Below are 19,318 nucleotides of genomic sequence, written 5' to 3'. Positions count from 1 at the left end.
TTCGCTTCAATTCACTGTTTGTGCTGACCAAGAACCTGATTACTGGTACCCACCTGCGATGGTTATTTCCCTCCTTCTCTGTAATGTACTCTTTGGGAGGAAGTCACTTGCCCAGTCACTTGCACACACGAGAAGGGGGTTAGAGATTAAACATATTGTCTAAATGGGGTACAATTAAATTAGAATTCGATAAGGAAGATGTATGTATTCTTCTTACCATTAATTTCATCACTTATTACAGTAGAATGAACTCTAATATTTAGTTTACACTCCAAATTATAATCTAATACTACGTAGTTTATTTTGATGCTCCAATTGTTCCAGATTTGGCCATGGGGAGTTTTCGGGTTCATGGGCACGGCCTTTCGCGGGCCTCCTCGCCTTTATTTTTTGGAGTATTCCTTGCTTCCGGCACGACGGGAGGCCCAGGCTCAGCTTCTGTGTCTTCCCCCTCCAGTTCGAGCGTCTGAAGAGCCCGGCTCCAGGACGGTCTTTCGAAGTAAGGGTGCATAAGACCCCTCTTTCTCTGAAAACTCAGCCCGTACCGAAGCAGAGCTGAGGATGCGCACACCCCTCCCCTCCGCTCCTTCTTCGGAAACCCCAAGTTGGCCCGGGCACAGCCGCAAGTTCACGCCTGCGCGCGCGGGCCGAGAGGGCGCATGCGCACCCGAGACGGGGGCAGGGGCCGCCGGAGGGCCGGCAGGGTGCAGGCGCACTGTGGGCTGGGCTGTGGGTTCCGCAGCGACCTTGCGCTCCTTGTATTCTCGGAGTGCGACGACCCCGCCGGAATATTCGCAGGTAAAAGTCCGGTGTGGTCTGGGCAGTCCCCGACTGCCGAGGGCTGTGCCCCGACCCGCGCCCCCGCTCGCGCACCCTCCCCATCTCCACCTCTCCCGCTCCGCTCGCCGGGGTGTGGGTCCCGGCGCTCCCGCTTCCCCGGGGCTGCCGGTCCTGCCTCTTTCCCCGGTCCGGGCCTCGGGGGGGAACCCGGGCACCACCACGCTCTCCTCCCGACGGTTGGCGGGGCCGCTGGGCGCTCCGTCTGCCCCGCGCTCGGTTTTGCAGTTTCCGTAGCTTTACATGCGTGATTGCACATTAGAGAAAAATCTTTTTTTTTCCACATTTGAGTCTCTCACCAACTAGGTTGGGAATTCCAAAGAAGGTCAGGGATTTTTCTTTCGGGCCTGCACAGGGGTTTTTAACTTTTTTGTTTTCCTTAAAATCTCAAATGTAGAGTAACTTACGAGACGAGACTTCATAAATGAGCGAATAAAGAAAGTGCCAGTTTTTCAGGGCGGGTGGAGGAAAGGGTTAAGTTGGGACGATCATATAATACGCAGATGATGTTATAGGGTTGTACATAGTTTTATTAACCAAGCGCCTCTGCCCCATACATTCAACTTTAAAAATTCTAGGGGAAAGTGGTTAATTCCACAATTCCAAACGCGTTTGACTTCTGGCCCTTGAGAATCTGTCCACTGCCCGAGGGAGGGAGGGGCACTTGGATCTCCTGGAGGAAAGTTCCAACCCGATACAATACCGCCTTCTCTTTATCAGCTTGTCTGTTGATGGGCACTTGGGTTGCTTCCATGTGTTAGCTGTTGTAAACGTTGTGGTGAACATAGGGGTGCATTTATCTTTTAAGTCAGTGTCTTGGGTTTCTTTGGATATATTCCCAGAAGCCGAATTCTGGGTCATAAGGCAGTTACATTTTTAATTTTGTGGGGACCCCGCGTGCTCTCCACAGTGGCACACTGGCTGCACCAGGCGCATTCTCAGCTAGAGTGCAGGAGGGTTCCCCTTTCGCCTCCTCCTTGCCAGCACTAGTTCCTTGATTGACTGATAGCAGTTCTGGCAGGAGGTGCTATCCGGTTTTAGTTTGCCTTTCCCTGCCGAGGAGTGAAGCTGCTGGGAGGTTTTGATTACGGCTTTGATTTCATTAGTTGTAATCATCTGTTCAGATTTTGTTTCTTATTGATTCAGTTTTGGAAGGTTGTGTGTTTCTGGGAATTTATCCCTTTCTTTTTGTCAAGTTTACTGGCATGTAATTGCAGTATTTTCTTACGATCTCTTGTATTTCTGTGGTGTCAGTCGTCACTTCTCCATTTCTTATTTTTTAATTTGGGTCCTCTCTTTTTTTCTGATGAGTCTGGTTAATGGTTTCTCAGCCTTGTTCCTCTTTTCAAAGAACTATGTCTTGGCTTCACTGATCTTTTGTATATTTTTTAGATGGTATCTTGCTTAGTTTAACTTTGATCTTTATTATTTCCTTAGATTACTGGGATATAGAAATGTTGAAAGGGCATATCCTCCTGTTGGATTGACCCCATGATTATTCTGAAATAAATGTCCCTTATAGCCTTTGCTTCAAAGCCTGTTTTGTTTAATATTAGTATTGCTGCCTTAGCCTTTTTTTCTGTCCGCTTGAAGTATCTTTTCCATCCCTTTACTTTCATCTGTGTGTGCCTTTGGGTCTGAGGTGGGTCTCTTGTAGGTGGGAGGCATGTGTGAGGGTCTTGTTTTCTTACCCATTCAGATACCCTATAAGCTTTTGATTGGAGCACTTAATCTAGTTACATTTAAATGACTACTGATAGATATGTATTATTGCCATTGCATTATTCTTATTTCTGTTCCTTTTATTTTTTTTCTTTGTAAAGAGGTCCCCTTAACGTTTTTCATAATATTCATTCGGTGGTGATGAATGGCTTTAGCTTTTTCTTGTTTGAGAAACTCTTGTCTCTCCATCGATTCTAAACGATAGCTTTGCTGGGTAGAGCAGTCTTGGCTCTAAGTCTCTGCTTTTTATCATTGTGGCTATTTTGTGCCGTCCCTTCTGGACTGAAAAGTTTCTTTTGGGAAGTCAGAGTAAGATTTGGCCACATCAGGGAGGGTTTACCACAGGAAAGGTGGCATCCGATGCTATGCTGGGAGAGGGCCGTTGTCCTGAAGCCCCACCATTCCTTTTCTCCCCATGTGTCTGGCACCAGCTGAACTTGACCTCTTTCTGAACTGCCCCGTGCGGCTGTGGGGCCAGCTCATGCAGCGTCTCTGCCTCTCCTACCAGCCTGGAGGTGGCTTCTGTATGCTTTTAGGTATAGGACTTGTGTTCAGCCAGACTTCAGATGGCTTATTCGAGGGATTGTTCTCTAACATAGTTGTGGTTTTGATGTGGTCACCCGAGGAGGGGAGTGCCTTGTCCACCTGTTCTCCCATCTTGACTGGAGCCCTTTCCTGATGTTTTTTTAAAAATCAAGGTCTTTCGATGCAAAGATCGTGGTTAGGGATCAGTGGCGAAGCTGACCGAGTTCTCGGACAAGCTTCAGCAGTTTCTTGAGCCGGATTAACTGAGTTCCCGACCTCGTCTTGTGTGGAGTGCCCTTAACTGGTCACCGGAATCAGCTGGACTGGGGAACTGAGACTCTGCAGGAGATCTCAGGGTGTGAGTCAGCAATCTTACCTTCAAAGCAAAAGGAGAAACCAAACGTCTTGTGACCAATGTTATTGCTTAAGCTCTTATTCCTTTAAGCGAAACTAGCTGCATTTTTTTGTTATCTCAAGAAAGTGCATTTAAATATTTTCTCCGGGGTCTTGCTTTGCAGCTGGGTCCCCAGGTATGGCTAACATACTTACTTAATCTTTGACTCTAAACCCTGTGGCAACCAAAGCAACCGAAACTCCAGTCCACGCGTGTTCTCTGTCCCCGTGCTCCGACCAGCGTGCCGTCACATGACAGGAATCTAGCTCCTTGGGTTTGACCTGGGCCCTGCCTCTGGCCTCAGGGTGTGTGTGGTCTCATGAGCACTGGAGACGCTGGGACCCCGACTCTCAGGGACCCTCCTGGATGAGGCGCTCTTGGCCTCCATGCACCTGGTCTGACGTGTGCCCAACTCACAGCAATGACAGCACACACAGCCAAGTTAGTGTCAGGCATCAGTAGAGGGTAAAAGATGTCGCTGCAGAAGTGCAGGAAACTCCTTTCTGTTGCTCCTCGTTTTTGGACTGTTCACGTGGTTTCGTGAGCAGTGGCAGCCTCTGGGTGACTGAGTCCCAGGCAGCCCCCAGCACCTGCCAGCAATGTGTGGGCCTGTCCCCAGCTGTTCTCCTCCTCACGTGAGCCACAGGCTGAGAGTTCAGGGTATGACCGCAGGAGGCTTAGTCACGAATACCTGGGATGTGGTGTGAATGGACACACCTTCGGTTTTCTGTACTGGGTGGCCCGTCACCGTAGTTGTGCTCTCGGTGACATTGCATGCCCCAGCTTTTTAATTTATGAGTTTAACCTGTTTCTTCCACTAGAGTGGAAGCTACACAAAAGCAGGGACTTTGGCTGGGTCACTTCTTTGTCCCTGGTCCTACCCCAAGGCGGGGCACATAGGTGCTCAAAGAATATTTGTTGAATGGAAATATGATGGTATTATTTGTCTGCCTCATTTACTTCCATTTTAAATGATTTTTAAAGTAAAAAAGTAAATGATTTTTTGCTTCCATCCTCTGATTTTAGTATGTTTAAGGCTGCGGGTTTGTAGGAAACCAGTTCAACCTGGTTTTAATGGTGAAAAAAACTTATCATTTTTCTGAACAGGTGGGTTGAATCAGTGGCTCAGCAGAGTTCGCTTTGCTCCCTTGCAGTTCCCTGCCCTCAGGCTGGCTCCCCCTCAGCACAGAGTGGCTGCCACCCACAGGGAGCAGTGCCCGCATCCCCCCGGGGAAGGGGAGAGACTGACTGTTGGGTCTGGTCCAGCGGGACGGTGTGTTTGAGAGCCTAAAAGCGTGGCAGAAAGGTGCGAAAGGATGCAAAACTCACTTCCTGTCTTGGCGAGGTTAGGCAGCATGAATTGGCAGAAATTGCAAGAGGTTAAGAACCTTCCGAGACTTTGGAGATGCTGGAATTTATGATGACTAAAAGCTTTGTGGAGCTCTTTTTCTAACAGTTTGGAGATGGGGAAAGATTAAACGAAGGTAAGCTCGTTTGCTCTCTTGAGAGGCCTGTTTAGACTGGTGTCCCGCCTTGCCCACCTAGTTCCCGAAAGAGAGCACCTGAAGATGCTGAAGTGGAGACAGAGGTGGCCTGTGACAGCAGCCTCCAGTCAGCATCTGTTGATTTCAAAAAATAAAGGGCCGTAACACATGCAGATTGTTAAAGTTTTTAAACAGTACACACAGGTGTGACAGGCCTGAACCGCCACCCTGTCTTCCGAAGCATCGCCTGCACCTGTCCTTGGTGATTGTGGCAAGGGCACCAGCTTCTCGGTTCCTGCTGGAGCAGTTGTGCAGCGTCAGCTGTCCCCTCAGGGCTCAGCACGTTTGCACCAGGGCCTGTGGGGCGGGGTGGGGGGCGGAGGGGGGCGGGCGCCCCTTTGGGCCCCCACCCCCCACGGCTGCCGATGCCACTTGGGTGGCCGGGCTGTGCAGCACAAGTGGAAGTGCTGTCGGGTGGGGGTGCGTGTGTTGGGGAGTCTCCGTGCGTGCGTGAGGTCTGCTGCTAGGGTGGTGGCACTTCGGGCTGGCGGGCGCGCACGCTGAGCGTCCTGGGAGGGGTGTTTGCATCCCCTCCCGGCAGCACTCTTGTGGGCGGCATTCCTGCCATCCGTGTCCTCTGCTTTGGGCATCCGCATTTTCACGTGTGCCAGCCTGATGCTGGGGCGTCCTGGTGTCCAGTGTTTGCATTTGGTCTGTTCAGGAGAGGGAACTGGGTGCGTTGGGAGTGTGTTGCCCGTTCCTGTGTGTTTTCCTCTGTGAGGCCCAGCGGCCGCCCCCCCCCCCCCCCCCCCCCTCCNGCCCCCCCCCCCCCCCCCCATGGAGCGCAGTCAGTGCAGGCAGGTGGCCAGGGCCGCCGGGCGGCTGCAGGCATGCTCTCTGAGCCTTCTCCCGGTCTTCCAGACTCGGTTTGTGTCCTTCATGCTTTCATACTTGTTCTTGCCTGTTTCCGGTGTTCTGCTATGACCTGGCTGCTGCACCTGCGGACAGCTGTGCACACCTGATCGGGCGTGCGAAGTCACCTGGGCACCGCCGGGAGGACGCCGAAGCTGCTGGACCCCAGAGCCCAGGACACAGGGTATGTCAGGAGCAGCCACGACCCCGACCGAGTGAACTCTCAGTGTGCGTGGGCTGCTGAGTGGGGTTAGACTCTGCAGGGTGGGCAGGGGGTAGAGGCGGAGCCTCCAGTGGGAGGGGGTGGGGGTTGTACTCGCCCCACCGAGATGATACTGTATTTGGTGAGTGCAAAATGGCCAGTGGGGTCGAGTGGCTTTGGTCCCTCCCTCCACTGACCCTGAGGGGGATAAGGACGGAGACTCAGACCAGCTGGCTATGGTCTGGTGACACTGTAATGAGAGATGTGTGACTTCTGAAACCCTGGGCGCTCCTGAGAGGTTGGGGCAGGTGTGCCTTGCTGCTCCTCCCACTGCACCCCCTTCAGCGTAGCCGGGTCAGCGCTGACGCCGCTTGCTGCTTGCTCGGGGCCCCAGAACTGCAGGGCAGGCTGGTTACGGGGGAGGGGCTGCTGCCTTGTGCCGAGAGGTCAGAGCTTTCAGTCCCTCCTGGGACCTCCCGGGAGGGACAGAGGCTGGACACGGAGGTGAGTCCCCAGCAGCCCCACCGGGTCCGAGAGCTCCTGTGGTAGGGGGACATTGAGGCTGGCGGGGAGGGGTGGTGTACCTAGGGCCCCAAGGCCAGCTCCATGGGGGGTTAGTGTCAGGTTGAATCAGGAGATGTCCAGTTGTGTTCTGGTGCTGGGGAAGTGGTTGCTGGTGTGGAAACTCCCACCCAGCTGGTGTCAAAGAGTGGTGAGCGAAAAGGTGGCCCTCTCCAAACAGTCCTGACCCTGCCTCTCTCCCGAAGGTGGACGATGGCGTTCGTGAAGAGCGGGTGGCTGCTGCGGCAGAGTGAGTACCGCCGGGGACCCGGGCTGGGCTGCGTCACCTGGACCCCACCTGGGTTCCTGTCGCTGAAGCAGATGGGCATAAAAACAAAGCAGAGGGAAAAGCCGTGCTCACGGTGTCGCCCTGGGTGTGCTCTCGGGGGTTTCCAGGTGCTCTGGGCCTCTCTGCACCCCTGAGCGCTGTGGGTGGCTGTGTGGAGAGCAGGCAGGCAGCAGCAGGCTTTGTTCCCGACGGCCACCCGAGGCGCACCTGCCTCTCCCTGGCGGGCTCACGAGTCCGTGGGAAGGCCCTGCTGCCCCTGTGGGGGGTGCCTGGCTCACCTGCTGCAGGACTGGGATTCTGAAACGTGGGATCTTTAATTATAGGGATAAAGACGACCCGAGGGTGTATTTTTGTTTAAAACCAAACCTTTGGACGGTAGTCCCCCTATTGTCTGCAGGGGGCCTGTTCCAAGACCCCCAGGGGACACCTGAAACCGCGGATAATACTGGCTGTCTGAGAAGTGTGTGTACAGAAGACTCACCCACTTGCTCATCTCCCGACTCATGGGCCAGAGCCCCAGTGACAGAACGGAGTGAGTGAGGTGGGTTATGTTCGACAAGTCCAGGAGCAGTGGAGGTGCGCAGGTGGTGACACGTGTCAGAGCTGCCCCCAGGACCTTCCTGCCCTGCCACCCACACCCACAAGACGCCAGACCCAGACTCAGAGCACGGCCTCAGTTGGGAGCGTGCAGTTGGGACTTCGAGGGTGGGGGCGGCAGGGGGACAGGTGGTCAGAACTTCACTGATGGGGACTCCTACCTGCTGTCCTGTGCTGGTTGATTGGTGGTTTCTGCTCAGCTCAGGAGCTGCCAGTCAAACGGGCGCGGGGATCACTCATGTGTCAGTTTGGGCAAGTGCTGTGGATGCCCCTCTTGGTTAGACGGGGCCTGATCAGGTACAGGAAGGCTGGCGGTTCACGGGTGTGGCTGACTCCACCAGAAACAACTAGAAACGGTATAAAATTAGTGATCAAAACTCCTGTGTCTTTATACACTAACGGTGAAATTTCAGAAAAAGAAGTGGGAAAAAATCCTTTTGAAATTGCAACAAAAGAATAAAACACCTAGGAATAAACTTAAGGATGTGAAGGACCAATCTACTGAAAACCACGAAGCACTATTTGAAAAGGTTGGAAAGACAAAGGAAGGGACAGATATTCCGTGTTCATGGGTTAGATAAATACGGTGAAAATGTCCACGTTAAAGCACAGAGGTAACTCAGTCCCCATCAGACTCTGAGTGGTGTTTTCTGAAGAAGTAGATCAGAAAGGAAACATCAGACTTGTATGGTCCACAGAAAAAGGACCCTGAATACTGAAGCAATCCTGAGAAGAAAGAACGGAGATGTTGCTATCACACTCCCTAACTTCAAATTATGCTCCAGAGCTAAACAGCATGGTATCAGCAGAAAGACAGACACACAGACGGATGGAACAGAACTGGGAGCCCAGGAACAAGCCCGCATGTAGATGGGCAAACAGGTTTTTTTTTTTTTTTAAAGATTTTATTTATTTATTTATCTTTAGAGGGGAGGGAGAGAGGGAGAGAAACATCAATGTATGGTTGCCTTTCGTGCGTCCCCTGCTGGAAGTTGGCCTGCAGGGAAACAGCCTGCAACCTAGGCATGTGCCCTGACTGGGGATTGAACTGCAATTGTGTGGTTTGCAGGCCCGCGCTCAATCCACTGGGCTACACCAGCCAGGCCGTGGGCAAACAGTTTTTGACAGAGGAGCCCAAAGCAGACGAGGGAGAAAAGCAAGCCGGGAGCGTTGGAAAGCCACGTGCAAAAGAGAAACTCGACTGTGGTGTGTCCCCACGTACAAAACACAGCTCAGCTCGGATCAAAGACCTGGACGAAAGGTCTGAAACACTCCGGAGAAGACACAGGGGCTAAGCTTAGGGGCTTGGTCTTGGGATTTTATGAATTTGGCCCCAAAGGCAAGGGAAGTAAAGGCAAAAATAAATGAATGGGACTGTATCAAACCATAAAGCTTTTGCACAGTAAAAGGAACCTCCAGCAAAACAAAAAGGCAACCAACCAAATGGGAGATTTTTGCAAACAGCAGCTCCAGCGACGGGTCCACACCCGAAATATGTAAGGAGCTCGCACAACGCAACACCAGACACCCAGCAGTTAAAACTGGGCAGAGGACCTGAACAGACACCTCTCCCAAGAAGACCCACAGACGGCCAACGGCACATGGAAAGATGGGAGGCTTTTAGTGAAGGGCAGATCGAAGCCACAGTGAGATGCCACCTCACACCTGGTCGGATGGCCGCCGTCCACACATGATGGAGACGCTGGGAGAACCGCGCTCGTTCAGCGCTGGTGGGAGTGCAGACTGGGGCAGCCGCTCTAGGAAACAGCATGGAAGCTCCTCAAAAAAGTAAGAATAGAGTTGCCGTATGACCCAGCCACCCCTCTTTTGGGTGTCTGCCCCCCAAGACCGAAAACAGGCACTTGTAAAGATGCATGCACCCTGTGTTCATGGCGGCACTGGCCGTCCCTGGTGGCCAGGACACGGAGCCAGCTTCCACCAGGACTGGATGGCGACGCGGCGCACCTCTGCAGTGGAGCGCCTGCCACTCAGCCATCGAAAAGACGGACTGCCTTTCGAAACAACGTAACCGCACCGCAGAACGTCGTGCCGAGTGGAACAAGTCAGACGGATAAAGTTGAGAACCACATGAGTTCACTCGTGTGGGACTTAAAACTGGGAGCAACAGATGGACAGACAAAAGCTCTCAGACCCAGATGGCGGCGTGGTGGTGACCAGAGGGAAGGGGGTCAAATACATGGTGACGGGAAAAGATGTGACCTTGGGGGGAGCACGCAGTGCAGTCCAGGTGTGGGTGAGAGAAGGACCGCAGTGGTGCGTGTGGAAGGCGACCCAGTGATCATGTGTGATAACAGCAGCAGCAGAGTCAACCCCGCCTCGCACTCGTGCAACTGTAAGCCTGCTTTTGCCCACCCCTGTGTACAGACGTGTCCTGCAGTTGTACACTCGAGACCCGTGTGATCTTATTAGCTTGCGTCACCCGGAGAGGTTAGTGTAAACACTGGGGACGTTGAGCGGATGTGCTCCCAGTGCCCCTGCGGTGTGTGTTCCCTGCCACTCGGATGGGCAGCAGAGGACCGTCCCCTGCTCCCGTGTCTCGGGCGAGCTCCCAGCCAGCTGTCAGTGGTGTCTTTCAGGTACTGTACTGAAGCGCTGGAAGAGGAACTGGTTCGACCTCTGGTCCGACGGCCACCTGGTCTATTACGGCGACCAGACCCGGCAGAGCATGGAGGACAAGGTGCACCTGCCGGAGGACTGCATCCACCTGCGCGTGGGGCTCCAGTGCCGCGGTGAGCGCCCGCCGCCTGCTCCTCGCCATCCCCGATGGGCCTTGGGTCCTCCCTCACCCACCCGCCCTCACTCACAGGCCCTGGGGGCTTCACTGGGGAAGAGGTGCCCACAGTGGGGGCTGGGCGGTGGAGCAAATTCATCTCTCCCGAGTCAGACCCTCCAGTCCACACTCCTCTTTCTCATGGAGAAGGTGGTGGGCATTTCAGGAACCAGAGTGTTCGGACCCCAAGAAAGGGGGGCCACCCCAGGCAGTGCAGGTTTGTGACTCAGAGCCGGTGGCGCCTTCAGGACTGCAGCCGTCTCCTAAGGGCGGGGACGTCCTGGATTCCTGGAGTTCCCCTCCCCTCCCTCGGAAGGGGTCCATCTGTGCCAGGCGTCGAGTTCTCCGTGTCTTACGGAGGGCGCGTGCACACAGCCCTGTCTGTTCCACTCACTCTGTTGCTGTTTGAGGCGGAGTTTGCTGTGGAAACACGGATGTATGTGACATCCCACCCCCACGCTGGGTCCTCACACACAGCACACAGGTCTCCGTGGCTCAGGCAGCACACACACAGACGCTGGGAAGCTCCAAGTTCACTTTTAAAGCAGTGGCCTCGTTTGATGCTTCCTGTGGATAAACTCAGCAAGTATTCTGGTGTCTCATGCTACGTAAACACTTTTCATTGCATGGGGCTTGTCCTTCTAAAGTCTGGGCCACCCCTCCCGAGGGCTGGATTCGCCTGTTCGGTTCTGAACCAGGGTGTCCGCAGATGAGTGTTCTGAAGTATTGGTCCTTTGCTTGTCTGAGCTCTTAGGTGGGAAGAAGTCCTTTAAAAACATGTCTATTCCTGTATTCTACCTACTTTTCATAGACATCCAGCCTCCAGATGGGAAGCCCAGGGACTGCGTGCTGCAGATTGTTTGCCGAGACGGGAGGACCATCAGTGTCTGTGCAGAGAGCCCGGACGACTGTCTGTGAGTCTTGTTTCTGAAGGGTTTTATTTCAACAGGTGTCTTCTGTCTCGATGTCCCGTTGTCAGGAAGGGCAGGAGTGGGAGCGGGGCCCCCCTCAGGCTGCAGAGCAGCGGCTGGGGCGCAGGAGGAAGTGCGCGGTCCTGCTCTGCCTCCGCTGGCTGCACAGGGGTCAGCGCACAGGCCCCAGGGCTCTCCCTCCCTGCTGGACGCCCACTGGGTGGTGGGCGTGGCTGAAGGGCTCTTAAACCATGTGCCGCCCCCCCCCAGCTGCCTACCACGTTCAGTGCGGCAGATTGACAGTAGCCAAGACGTGGAAACAGCCCCGTGTCTGTGGGTGAGGAGAGGAGAGGTGGGGGTGCCCACGTGCACGGGGGGGTCACTGCCCTCCGGCAACGAGAGGAGAGCCTGCTTTTCACAGTAGCATGGACGGACCTTGAGGGCATCCTGTTTAGTGAACTAAGCCAGTCGGAGGAGGACAAGCACCGTGTGGTCGGTCTCTTGTAGGAGGTCTGAAAGGGCTGACCTTGTAGGAGGAGAGAGTAGAGGGTGGCGGCGGGGGCTGGGCCCTAGGGGAGCGCGGTGGTTGGTCAGCACGATTCTGGGCAGCCAGCGTGGGATGGGCAGCCCCGTGGGACATGCTCAGGGTTAAGGAAGATCTTCCGTGTCGTCACCGGAGAAAATGCAAGGCAATCCCGGGGGTGGGGCGCAGAGGTGTGTACTTACTGTGGCTGTTGTTTTACAGCATGTGTGTGTCATGTGATCTGTATGCCTTAAAACATACGTGTGCGTCAGTGTCTGAGGCTGGCAAAAAGAGTGCCGCCTTACGTTCAGCTGCGGGGAATTGCTGCCCCCTCCCCCAGAGCATCACGGAGGCATTCAGTGTGGGGGGCAGCCATGTCCCCACGCTGGTGCGCCCTGGCAAAGCTGGTGCTGAGAGGTGAAGCAGAAGCAGTGGTCTGCAGTCCACTCTTAACAGTGTGTGTGATGTGTGCTGCCGGCGTGTTTTTCGCACGTCACATATTTTCAGTGCACGTCCCCACTGAGTTGGCTGAGTGGCCCTGTCGGCCAGAGCTGCACAGCTGGCCCCGGAACTGGCTCTGTCAGAAACCCTGGCGCCAGCATGGGTTGGGGGGGCCACTGTGCCCTGGGCTGGATTTCACCTGGACGACTTCCCCTCTCCCCTCCAGGGCTTGGAAGTTCACACTCCAGGACTGCAGGACAAACACGGTGAGTGCCAGCCCAGGGCAGCTGGCAGTGCTGTGTCCCACGAACTTGCTGTGACATAGGAGAGAGGGAGCTGGGGCACGGGGGGTGCCCAGCCACCAGCCAGCGGGGGTGGGGCACTCCTCCCGTAATATGTGGGGTTTACTGGTGAACAGAAGGGCTGGGGCTAGGCGGCCATGGGGGCTCCTGGCACCTTGGGCGTGAGTGCTCTCACCTGCCCAGCGGGCGGGTCCCTCCAACGTGAAGGATGCTGGAGGGTGCCTGGGGGGGCGGAATCTTCCTCCCGCCCCCCGCCATTTACTGCCTTTCTGAGAGCTGTTGTATTGCTGTATTGTTTCCAAAATCCAGGAAACATTTTGGCTTTAAAGAAATTTGCTCAATGTCCTGGCTGATGTAGCTCAGTGGACTGAGCACGGGCCTGCGAACCAGAGGCTCTCGGTTCGATTCCCGGTCAGGGCACATGCCTGGGTTGCAGGCCACTTCCCGGCAGGGGACACACGATACACTGTGTCCTCACATTGTGTGTCCTCGGCAGAGGCAACCATACATTGATATTTCTCTCCCTCTCTACTTCCCTTCCCCTCTAAAGATAAATAAATAAAATCTTTAAAAAAAAGAAATTTGCTAAATGGAAAGGACTCACGTGTGACATCCTGGAAACCTCTGTAGTTGCTCTGTGGCAACTCGCTGTCTTCCCCTCCCTCCCCTAAGGCTTACCTGGGCTCGGAAGTCGTCTACGACAGCCCTGCGGCCAGCGCCCCGCCTCCGCACACGGCCTACGCCCCTCCGGACCCCGAGGTAGGGGGGGTGTGCAGGCTTCTCCAGGCCACCCGGGCTTGGGCTGCGGGGGCGGGGGGGGGCAGAGGTCCCTGTGTCACTTACTGTCTTTTTAAAGAAAAAACAGAACTGGAGTTGGTGTCAGAGAAATTGGAAATGTATTCCAAACCCCTTTCTTTCTCAGACAAAACTTACCACCATCTTTACTGTTGTAAAGCAAAGCCACCGCCTTGTCATCCTCATGTGCACAGCTCAGCTTGGGGACGGAGGGACCTAGAAAGGTTGCAACCATGGTGGTTGCTCTGGCCACGTGGTTTCTATGGTTTACAGTTTGTACTCAGTGACTGACATAAATTCTTTGTCTAATCAGAAAAAAATGTTTTGAAAATAACGAAGGAAACCAAACCTCAAAAAGTCACATGCCAAGTACCAGACCCCTCGGGGTGTACCACGCTGCACGGAGGAGTCTCTGGGCTGGGAGTGGCCGCCCTTCCATCTTTATTATTTGTTTACTGTTTAATTTTGAGGTGATGAGAGATTCACGGGAAGGCGCAAAGACAGACAACATGGAGAGCTCTCAGGCACTCTCCCCCGCTCCCTCATTGTTGTACCTTAGGTGACAGTGACAAGAGTGGGCGTCTGCGTCCCTGCTCTGGGAGGGAGGCTCCAAGGTTTCCACCTGGAGTCTGACGTCAGCTGTGGCCCCACACGGCCGGATTCCCAGATTCCGCCATGTGGAGGTTCAGTCCCTAACTCACCCATGGCGCCGAGAGCCTGTCTCTGAACGGAGGCTGGACGTCAGGACTGTGACTTGATGACTCCGCGGCCTCTTTCTTTCCGCAGGCCTACGGCTACTGCCCGTACGGTGCTGCGTACGCGCCGGGCACACAGGTCATGTACATGGCGGACGGGCAGGCCTACGCAGTCCCCTGCCAGTACCCCTACCCAGGTGAGTTGGCGCCGTCCTCCGTGTGGGCCGCAGCTGTTTCTGGTCCTAGACTGCGAGGCGCTCTGCCCGGGGCTTGCTCCTTAAAGTGTCACACAGAGTCACACTCTGTGCAAAGCTGAGTGACAGGCGTGACTGTCAGAGCATCCCCACTGCACCCAGGTTTGTTCCCAGGGAGAGAAGGGGTCCTTACTGGGATTTGCTCAGGTGAAGCAGCAGCTCAGCCTGGAGGCCCTCGTGGGGGAGGGGAGGGGCCCTTTCTCCCACGTCCTGCCTTCTGGTGGCGTCCTGCAAGGACGATCACTACTGAGGCAGTGTCCCTTCTTGCCAGGGAGGTAGGGGCTGCAAGGGGCTGACTTTGTTCTGGGCTTTTGACGGGCTTCTCTCCACTCCTCCCCTCCCGGGACCACACTGGAGATGTGGGTGACGGCCCATGCGGGCACCATGGGGTTGTGGGCCAGCCCTGGGCCAGCGGTGGTGCGGACAGGGTGTGACGGGCGGTCTCCAGCAGGCACGTCGGGCTGACACACACAGCCCTCCTGCATCTGTGGGGACTTGTGGTCAGTCGGCCAGCTGCGAAGTGTGCAGAGTGCCGCCTCTGCCCGCCAGCGTCCCGTTTCAGTCCGCTCTCTTCTGTGGGCAGCAGACCGGCTGTCCTCGCGTCAGGGCCCCCGGGCTGCGGAGACCGTCCCTGGCGCACTTGCAGAGGCAAATCTGAGCAGAGCTGCGGATTCCGTGCTGTGGGCTCAGTTCCTTGGTCCCATGGTGATTCGCAAGTTACCTGCCTTGGTCCAGCCTCTCATGTCCACATTCTGACCGTTTACGCGAAGCTCAGCCGGGCTGAGTAATTGAAGCAGGTGCCACCGCAGACGCCCGTTGGCTCTGACAGGGCCTCCCCTGGTGGGGGGCGCAGTGCGGGAGTCGGCCTCATCACCCCTGGCCCTGCTTCGGTTCTTCACCCGAAGGGTTTCTGCCCCCCCGGCTCTGAGTGGTAGACGGGGTGGCGGGTGGAGGAGGAAAGGAACAGTGCCCACGTTTTGGCAGTTTTAGAGAGACTCAGCTGTTAGCACAGGTGTCACGTGTGGAGGAGAACAAGGGGTGCCTCTCCCCTCGGAGAGGTGAACTGCAGGAGTTTGGTACTGAGTCTTTTAAAGTTCACTCTGTAGGAGTTTCCCTGTGACTCACTTTCCCCGTGAACGGGGCTCTGCCCTGGACGCCCCTTGAGTGTGGGCTCCGCTTGCGCCCTGCGCTCTCCCGCTGCCAGTGTCCCGAGAAGCGTGCTGTGTGGACCAAAGTGGACCCCGGGGCCGGAGTCGCGGCTTCCTTGGGCTTCTGCTCTCCGCTGTGTCTGGGACTTTGGACCTTGGGAAGCCGAGCGCCCGGATTTCTTGGAGTGCAGTGACGAGGGGCTCTCAGGAGGCCAAGTCCTGCCCCATCGCCTGTGGTGGAGGAGAGCGGGGGCGCCCGCTGCAGCGTCCCCCACCCCTGTCCGTCCACAGGAGGCGGCGGCCGTGACCGCTCTCCAGAAGGGTCCCGGCTGAGCGGGCCGCCCTTTCCCCTGGGTGTGGGGCGCGACGCTGCTCAAAGGCCTGTCCTCTCTCTTGCAGGGCTCTACGGGCAGCAGCCCGTCCGCCACGTCATCGTCCGGGAGCGGCACCCGGGCCACGACGGCGACCTGGCACTGGGCATGCTCGCTGGGGCTGCCACGGGCATGGCCCTTGGGTCCCTGTTCTGGGTCTTCTAGGGCCTGGTGCCGACGTGCAGGCTGGGGACGCCCCTGCGCGGTCCCGTCACTGCCAGGTGGGTCAGCGCCTGGTGACTGTCCTCAGTGATCACTTCTATCCTTCTTTCAAAAGTCGTGACGTCATAGCTCTAACTCATCCACATAAGAACCACAGGGAACGCTGTTCAGCCAACACCTGGACTCTTTGGGGCGCCAGCTCGTTCCGGTGGCTCCTCCTGGAGCTCCCAGAGGGCATCTCTGGGACACGGCCATTGGGCCCAGCATCGAAGGGCAGCGTCGCTCACTGGGAATCCTTGTCCAGGGCCGTGCTGGGGGCACGGCGGGGCACGAGCAGGGGAGAGCCTGGCGGGAAAACTAGCTACAGCTGCTTTTGGTTTAAGGTCGAACTTTCAAACCTCAGGGGCCGGAAGTGGCCACGTCCCTCCCCGAGCTGTGGGCTGGTGAGCCGCCCGGGGGTGTCCCCAAGGCTGTGTGTGACGGCCCACGGCATCTGGGGCTTGCAGGCCTCCAGCAAGGCCAGCGGCTCAGGGTGGTGGCCGGGAGGGGCAGTGAAGAAGCTTCTTGGGTTTGGTGTCTCGTGTATTTTTGGTAGTGATCTTTGGAAAATGTAACACATTTGCAGTTGACTTGAGCCTCCGAATTTCAGGGCTTTATCCTTTAAGACTTGAAGAAGGCAGAACAGCTGCCGATACGTGGGTGAAGGTAGATTGGCTGTGTTCGGAGCGCCGTTTCGGTGTGGGCTGGGTGTGTTTTCACTGCCGCCTCCGCCTGCTCGCCATCCCTCTCTCCGCTTGTTGAGAAGGGACTAGTGACAGGGTGGCGGGGACTGGGTGGGAGCCCCATGTGGGGTTGCCCCTGGAGGCTGTTCTGGAGCAGGTGTCCTGTCCCTGAGGATTTGGGGGCGTGTGATCTGGGCTGTCGGGAGGGTCTGGGGGGAGAGGGGAACGGGACCTGAGGACTCGAGTGACCTGTGCCAGGTCCCGCCCACCCGGGCCAGGACGCCAGCCTGCTGTTGCTCCTGAGGGCTGTGTGTGAGCTCTGCAAAACCCAGGTAAATTCTTTAACTATGTGAATCGTTAAAGCTCATCATTCCCATCTTTCTGTCCTGCGTGCTTTGAAAATGTCCCTCACAAATGCAGCTCAGGCCATTGACGGCCCCGCACTGCCCCGCCCCATGGCCCTCGTGCCCGTAATGCACACTCCTGGCCACGCAGGCTCTGCTGCGGCCTCGGAGGCCCGCCCTCCTGTGGGGCAGCTGCCTCCATCGCTGAGGCTGGCGGAAAGGGTGTCCTGTGCACCCCGAGGGCACCGCAGACCTGCTCCCTGGCCAGTGAGCGCACACTCGCTGGCACTGAAGAGTCTGCAGGGTCCATTTCCAGTTGAGGGGAGGGGAACTTGACCATCTCTGGATGTTGGACACGGCGCAGAATTGCCCAGTGTGCTGTGTTCCGCCACCAGTCTGGACAGTGGAAAGTGTTGCTTTTGTGACTTCACTCCCTGTCAATAAGAATGGCTTTTCCTGGTGGTAACTGTTTCCCTGACTTACGGAAATTAAACAGTTTTGAATGTTGCCTTGGGGTATTCATTTTGAACTTGGAGTTTCTAGAACCTGGAGCATTGTGTCCCTGAAGTGAAGAGCGTGTCTCCCTGGTTCCCTGCTGCCCTCTGACGGGAGGGACGGAGCTGTGGGCTGAAGCTTTGGCATGTGTGAGCCAAAATCTCACTGGGGACATGCCCATGGGCAGCCTCAGAATTCGTTGTCACTAGGGACTGGATCCCAACAGGAAGCACGGGTGTGGGGATGGCCTGGTGCCGGTCCCTGGCCCCAGGTTCAGTAGGTGCCAGCCTTGCTTGTCACTTCACGTAGGGAGTCCTCAGTTGAGCAGCTCGTGCGGGCGGGGTGAGCGCTTTCTCTCCTTCTGCACTTTAAACACTGCACCTGCAAGACACTGGCCCTGGACTTTGTACACTCCGGGCTGGCTGTGTGGTGGCTCTTCTTTTAACCAACTTCAGGGGCTCAGACCTAAAGAGAAGGGAGAGGCCAGTGCCGTTGTCCGGACCGTCACCTGCAGGACTGGCCAGACCAGGGCCCAAGCTCTGGGTCGGCAGGGGGAGGTCCTGCTGTAGAGACGGGGTGGCCCAAAATGATCTTCTGTGTTGTCTGTGGTCCTGGGTCATCTTCCTTCTCCTCCCCGAGCTCACGCACCCACCCAGGCAGGGGGCTCAGTCCTGTCCCTCTTGAGTCAGTTTGGTTGCTTCCTTGTCTCTAGGGTTGTGCCCACAGAACCTATTTTCCCTGCATGTGCAAACTGTATTTATAGGTGAAAATGACAGCACATTAAATGGTGTTAACCGTAAAGCATGTGTTATTTAATTCAATTTATTGAAATACTAAACACAGTTTCTTACCATTTCGCCACCTTCCCTACACACCTGAGGCAATCACCAGTCTATTTATTAAAAATTACCGTGTAGTAACACTGCCAGCTCTTCCCGCTGCACCGTGGACAGGATGCCACTTCTGGAGCATTCCTCGGGCGCCAGGGGACATGCTGTGCGTCAGCAAACGGCACCGTGGCGAACCCTCGCAGCAGCCCGCCCGCCGGCGGCTGCCCGGGTGAAGCTGCGCCCCAGGCGCTGCGCCCTTTCCTTAGCACCAGAGCGGAATGTCCACTGGGACACACGGGTGGCACGTGTAGTCACACTTCCAGGGTGACCGTTGGAAAACTGACGGCATCCGCCACTCTCACCCAGGTCTGCGTGTCGGCGAGGGGCCACGGTCCTGGCGGTCACTTTCGGATACGGCGCAGGGAGGACACCGCGCAGCCGCGTCCCGCTCCGCCTGGTTCACTCCCGCCTGCGTGCACGCTGCCCCCGAGGCCCCCACCCGTTCTACTTACACTCAATTTCCTGAATAGTTTAGCATAGCTCAGAAATGAAGATAAACAGAATGGACTCCTACCCCCTCTGCCTAACCACTGGTGCCGGTTTGTCCTTTTTGACTGCGTGCGTGCATATGTAAGCTCGTACAGAGACGTCACTTTTCCTTTCTCGTACTCAGAAGGCTAGTACGTACACCAGACGTTTAGGTCTCAGGGTCCTTCTACTCTGATTTTTGAGGCCTCCAAAGAAATTTTTAAATGTGAGTTGTATTTATAAGAACTTAACTACTATTGACAAAACTGAGAACTTTAAAAACATTTTCAGAAAAATGGTAAGCCCATTCATTGCAGACTGACATTTTAAAGTTAGAATTTATAAAACAAAAATAGTTTCCAAAACAAAATCAGTGAGGCAAAGCATTTTCACACTTGAACAAATTTCTTAAAAATAACCTAGGAATAGCCCTGGCTGGTGTAGCTCAGTGGATTGAGCGTGGGCCTGTGAACCAGAGGATTG

The 19,318-nt window shown here is 55.7% G+C and overlaps 1 protein-coding gene and 1 long non-coding RNA gene across 2 annotated transcripts; both read left to right on the top strand.

The window, feature by feature from the left end:
• The first annotated feature begins 680 nt into the window (after window positions 1-680).
• PLEKHB2 (pleckstrin homology domain containing B2) lies at window positions 681-17,489 on the top strand. Its single transcript, XM_037057694.1, has 9 exons — window positions 681-798; window positions 5,971-6,058; window positions 6,844-6,887; window positions 10,121-10,273; window positions 11,126-11,228; window positions 12,416-12,455; window positions 13,164-13,250; window positions 14,073-14,178; window positions 15,783-17,489. The coding sequence occupies exons 3-9, from the start codon at window positions 6,851-6,853 to the stop codon at window positions 15,917-15,919; spliced, it is 663 nt and encodes a 220-aa protein (XP_036913589.1). The 5' UTR covers window positions 681-798; window positions 5,971-6,058; window positions 6,844-6,850; the 3' UTR covers window positions 15,920-17,489.
• On the top strand, window positions 7,629-8,766 carry LOC118994874 (uncharacterized). Its single transcript, XR_005068148.1, has 2 exons — window positions 7,629-8,405; window positions 8,642-8,766. It is a non-coding gene; the product is annotated as an uncharacterized LOC118994874 (long non-coding RNA).
• Window positions 17,490-19,318: the final 1,829 nt, after the last annotated feature.

Source organism: Sturnira hondurensis, unplaced genomic scaffold (assembly GCF_014824575.4).
Source record: "Sturnira hondurensis isolate 20B ecotype Veracruz unplaced genomic scaffold, ASM1482457v3 Scaffold0009719, whole genome shotgun sequence".
Classification (NCBI taxonomy): Eukaryota; Metazoa; Chordata; class Mammalia; order Chiroptera; family Phyllostomidae; genus Sturnira; species Sturnira hondurensis.
Note: the sequence above shows the minus strand (reverse complement) of the source record. Positions and strands in the feature narration are given on the sequence as shown.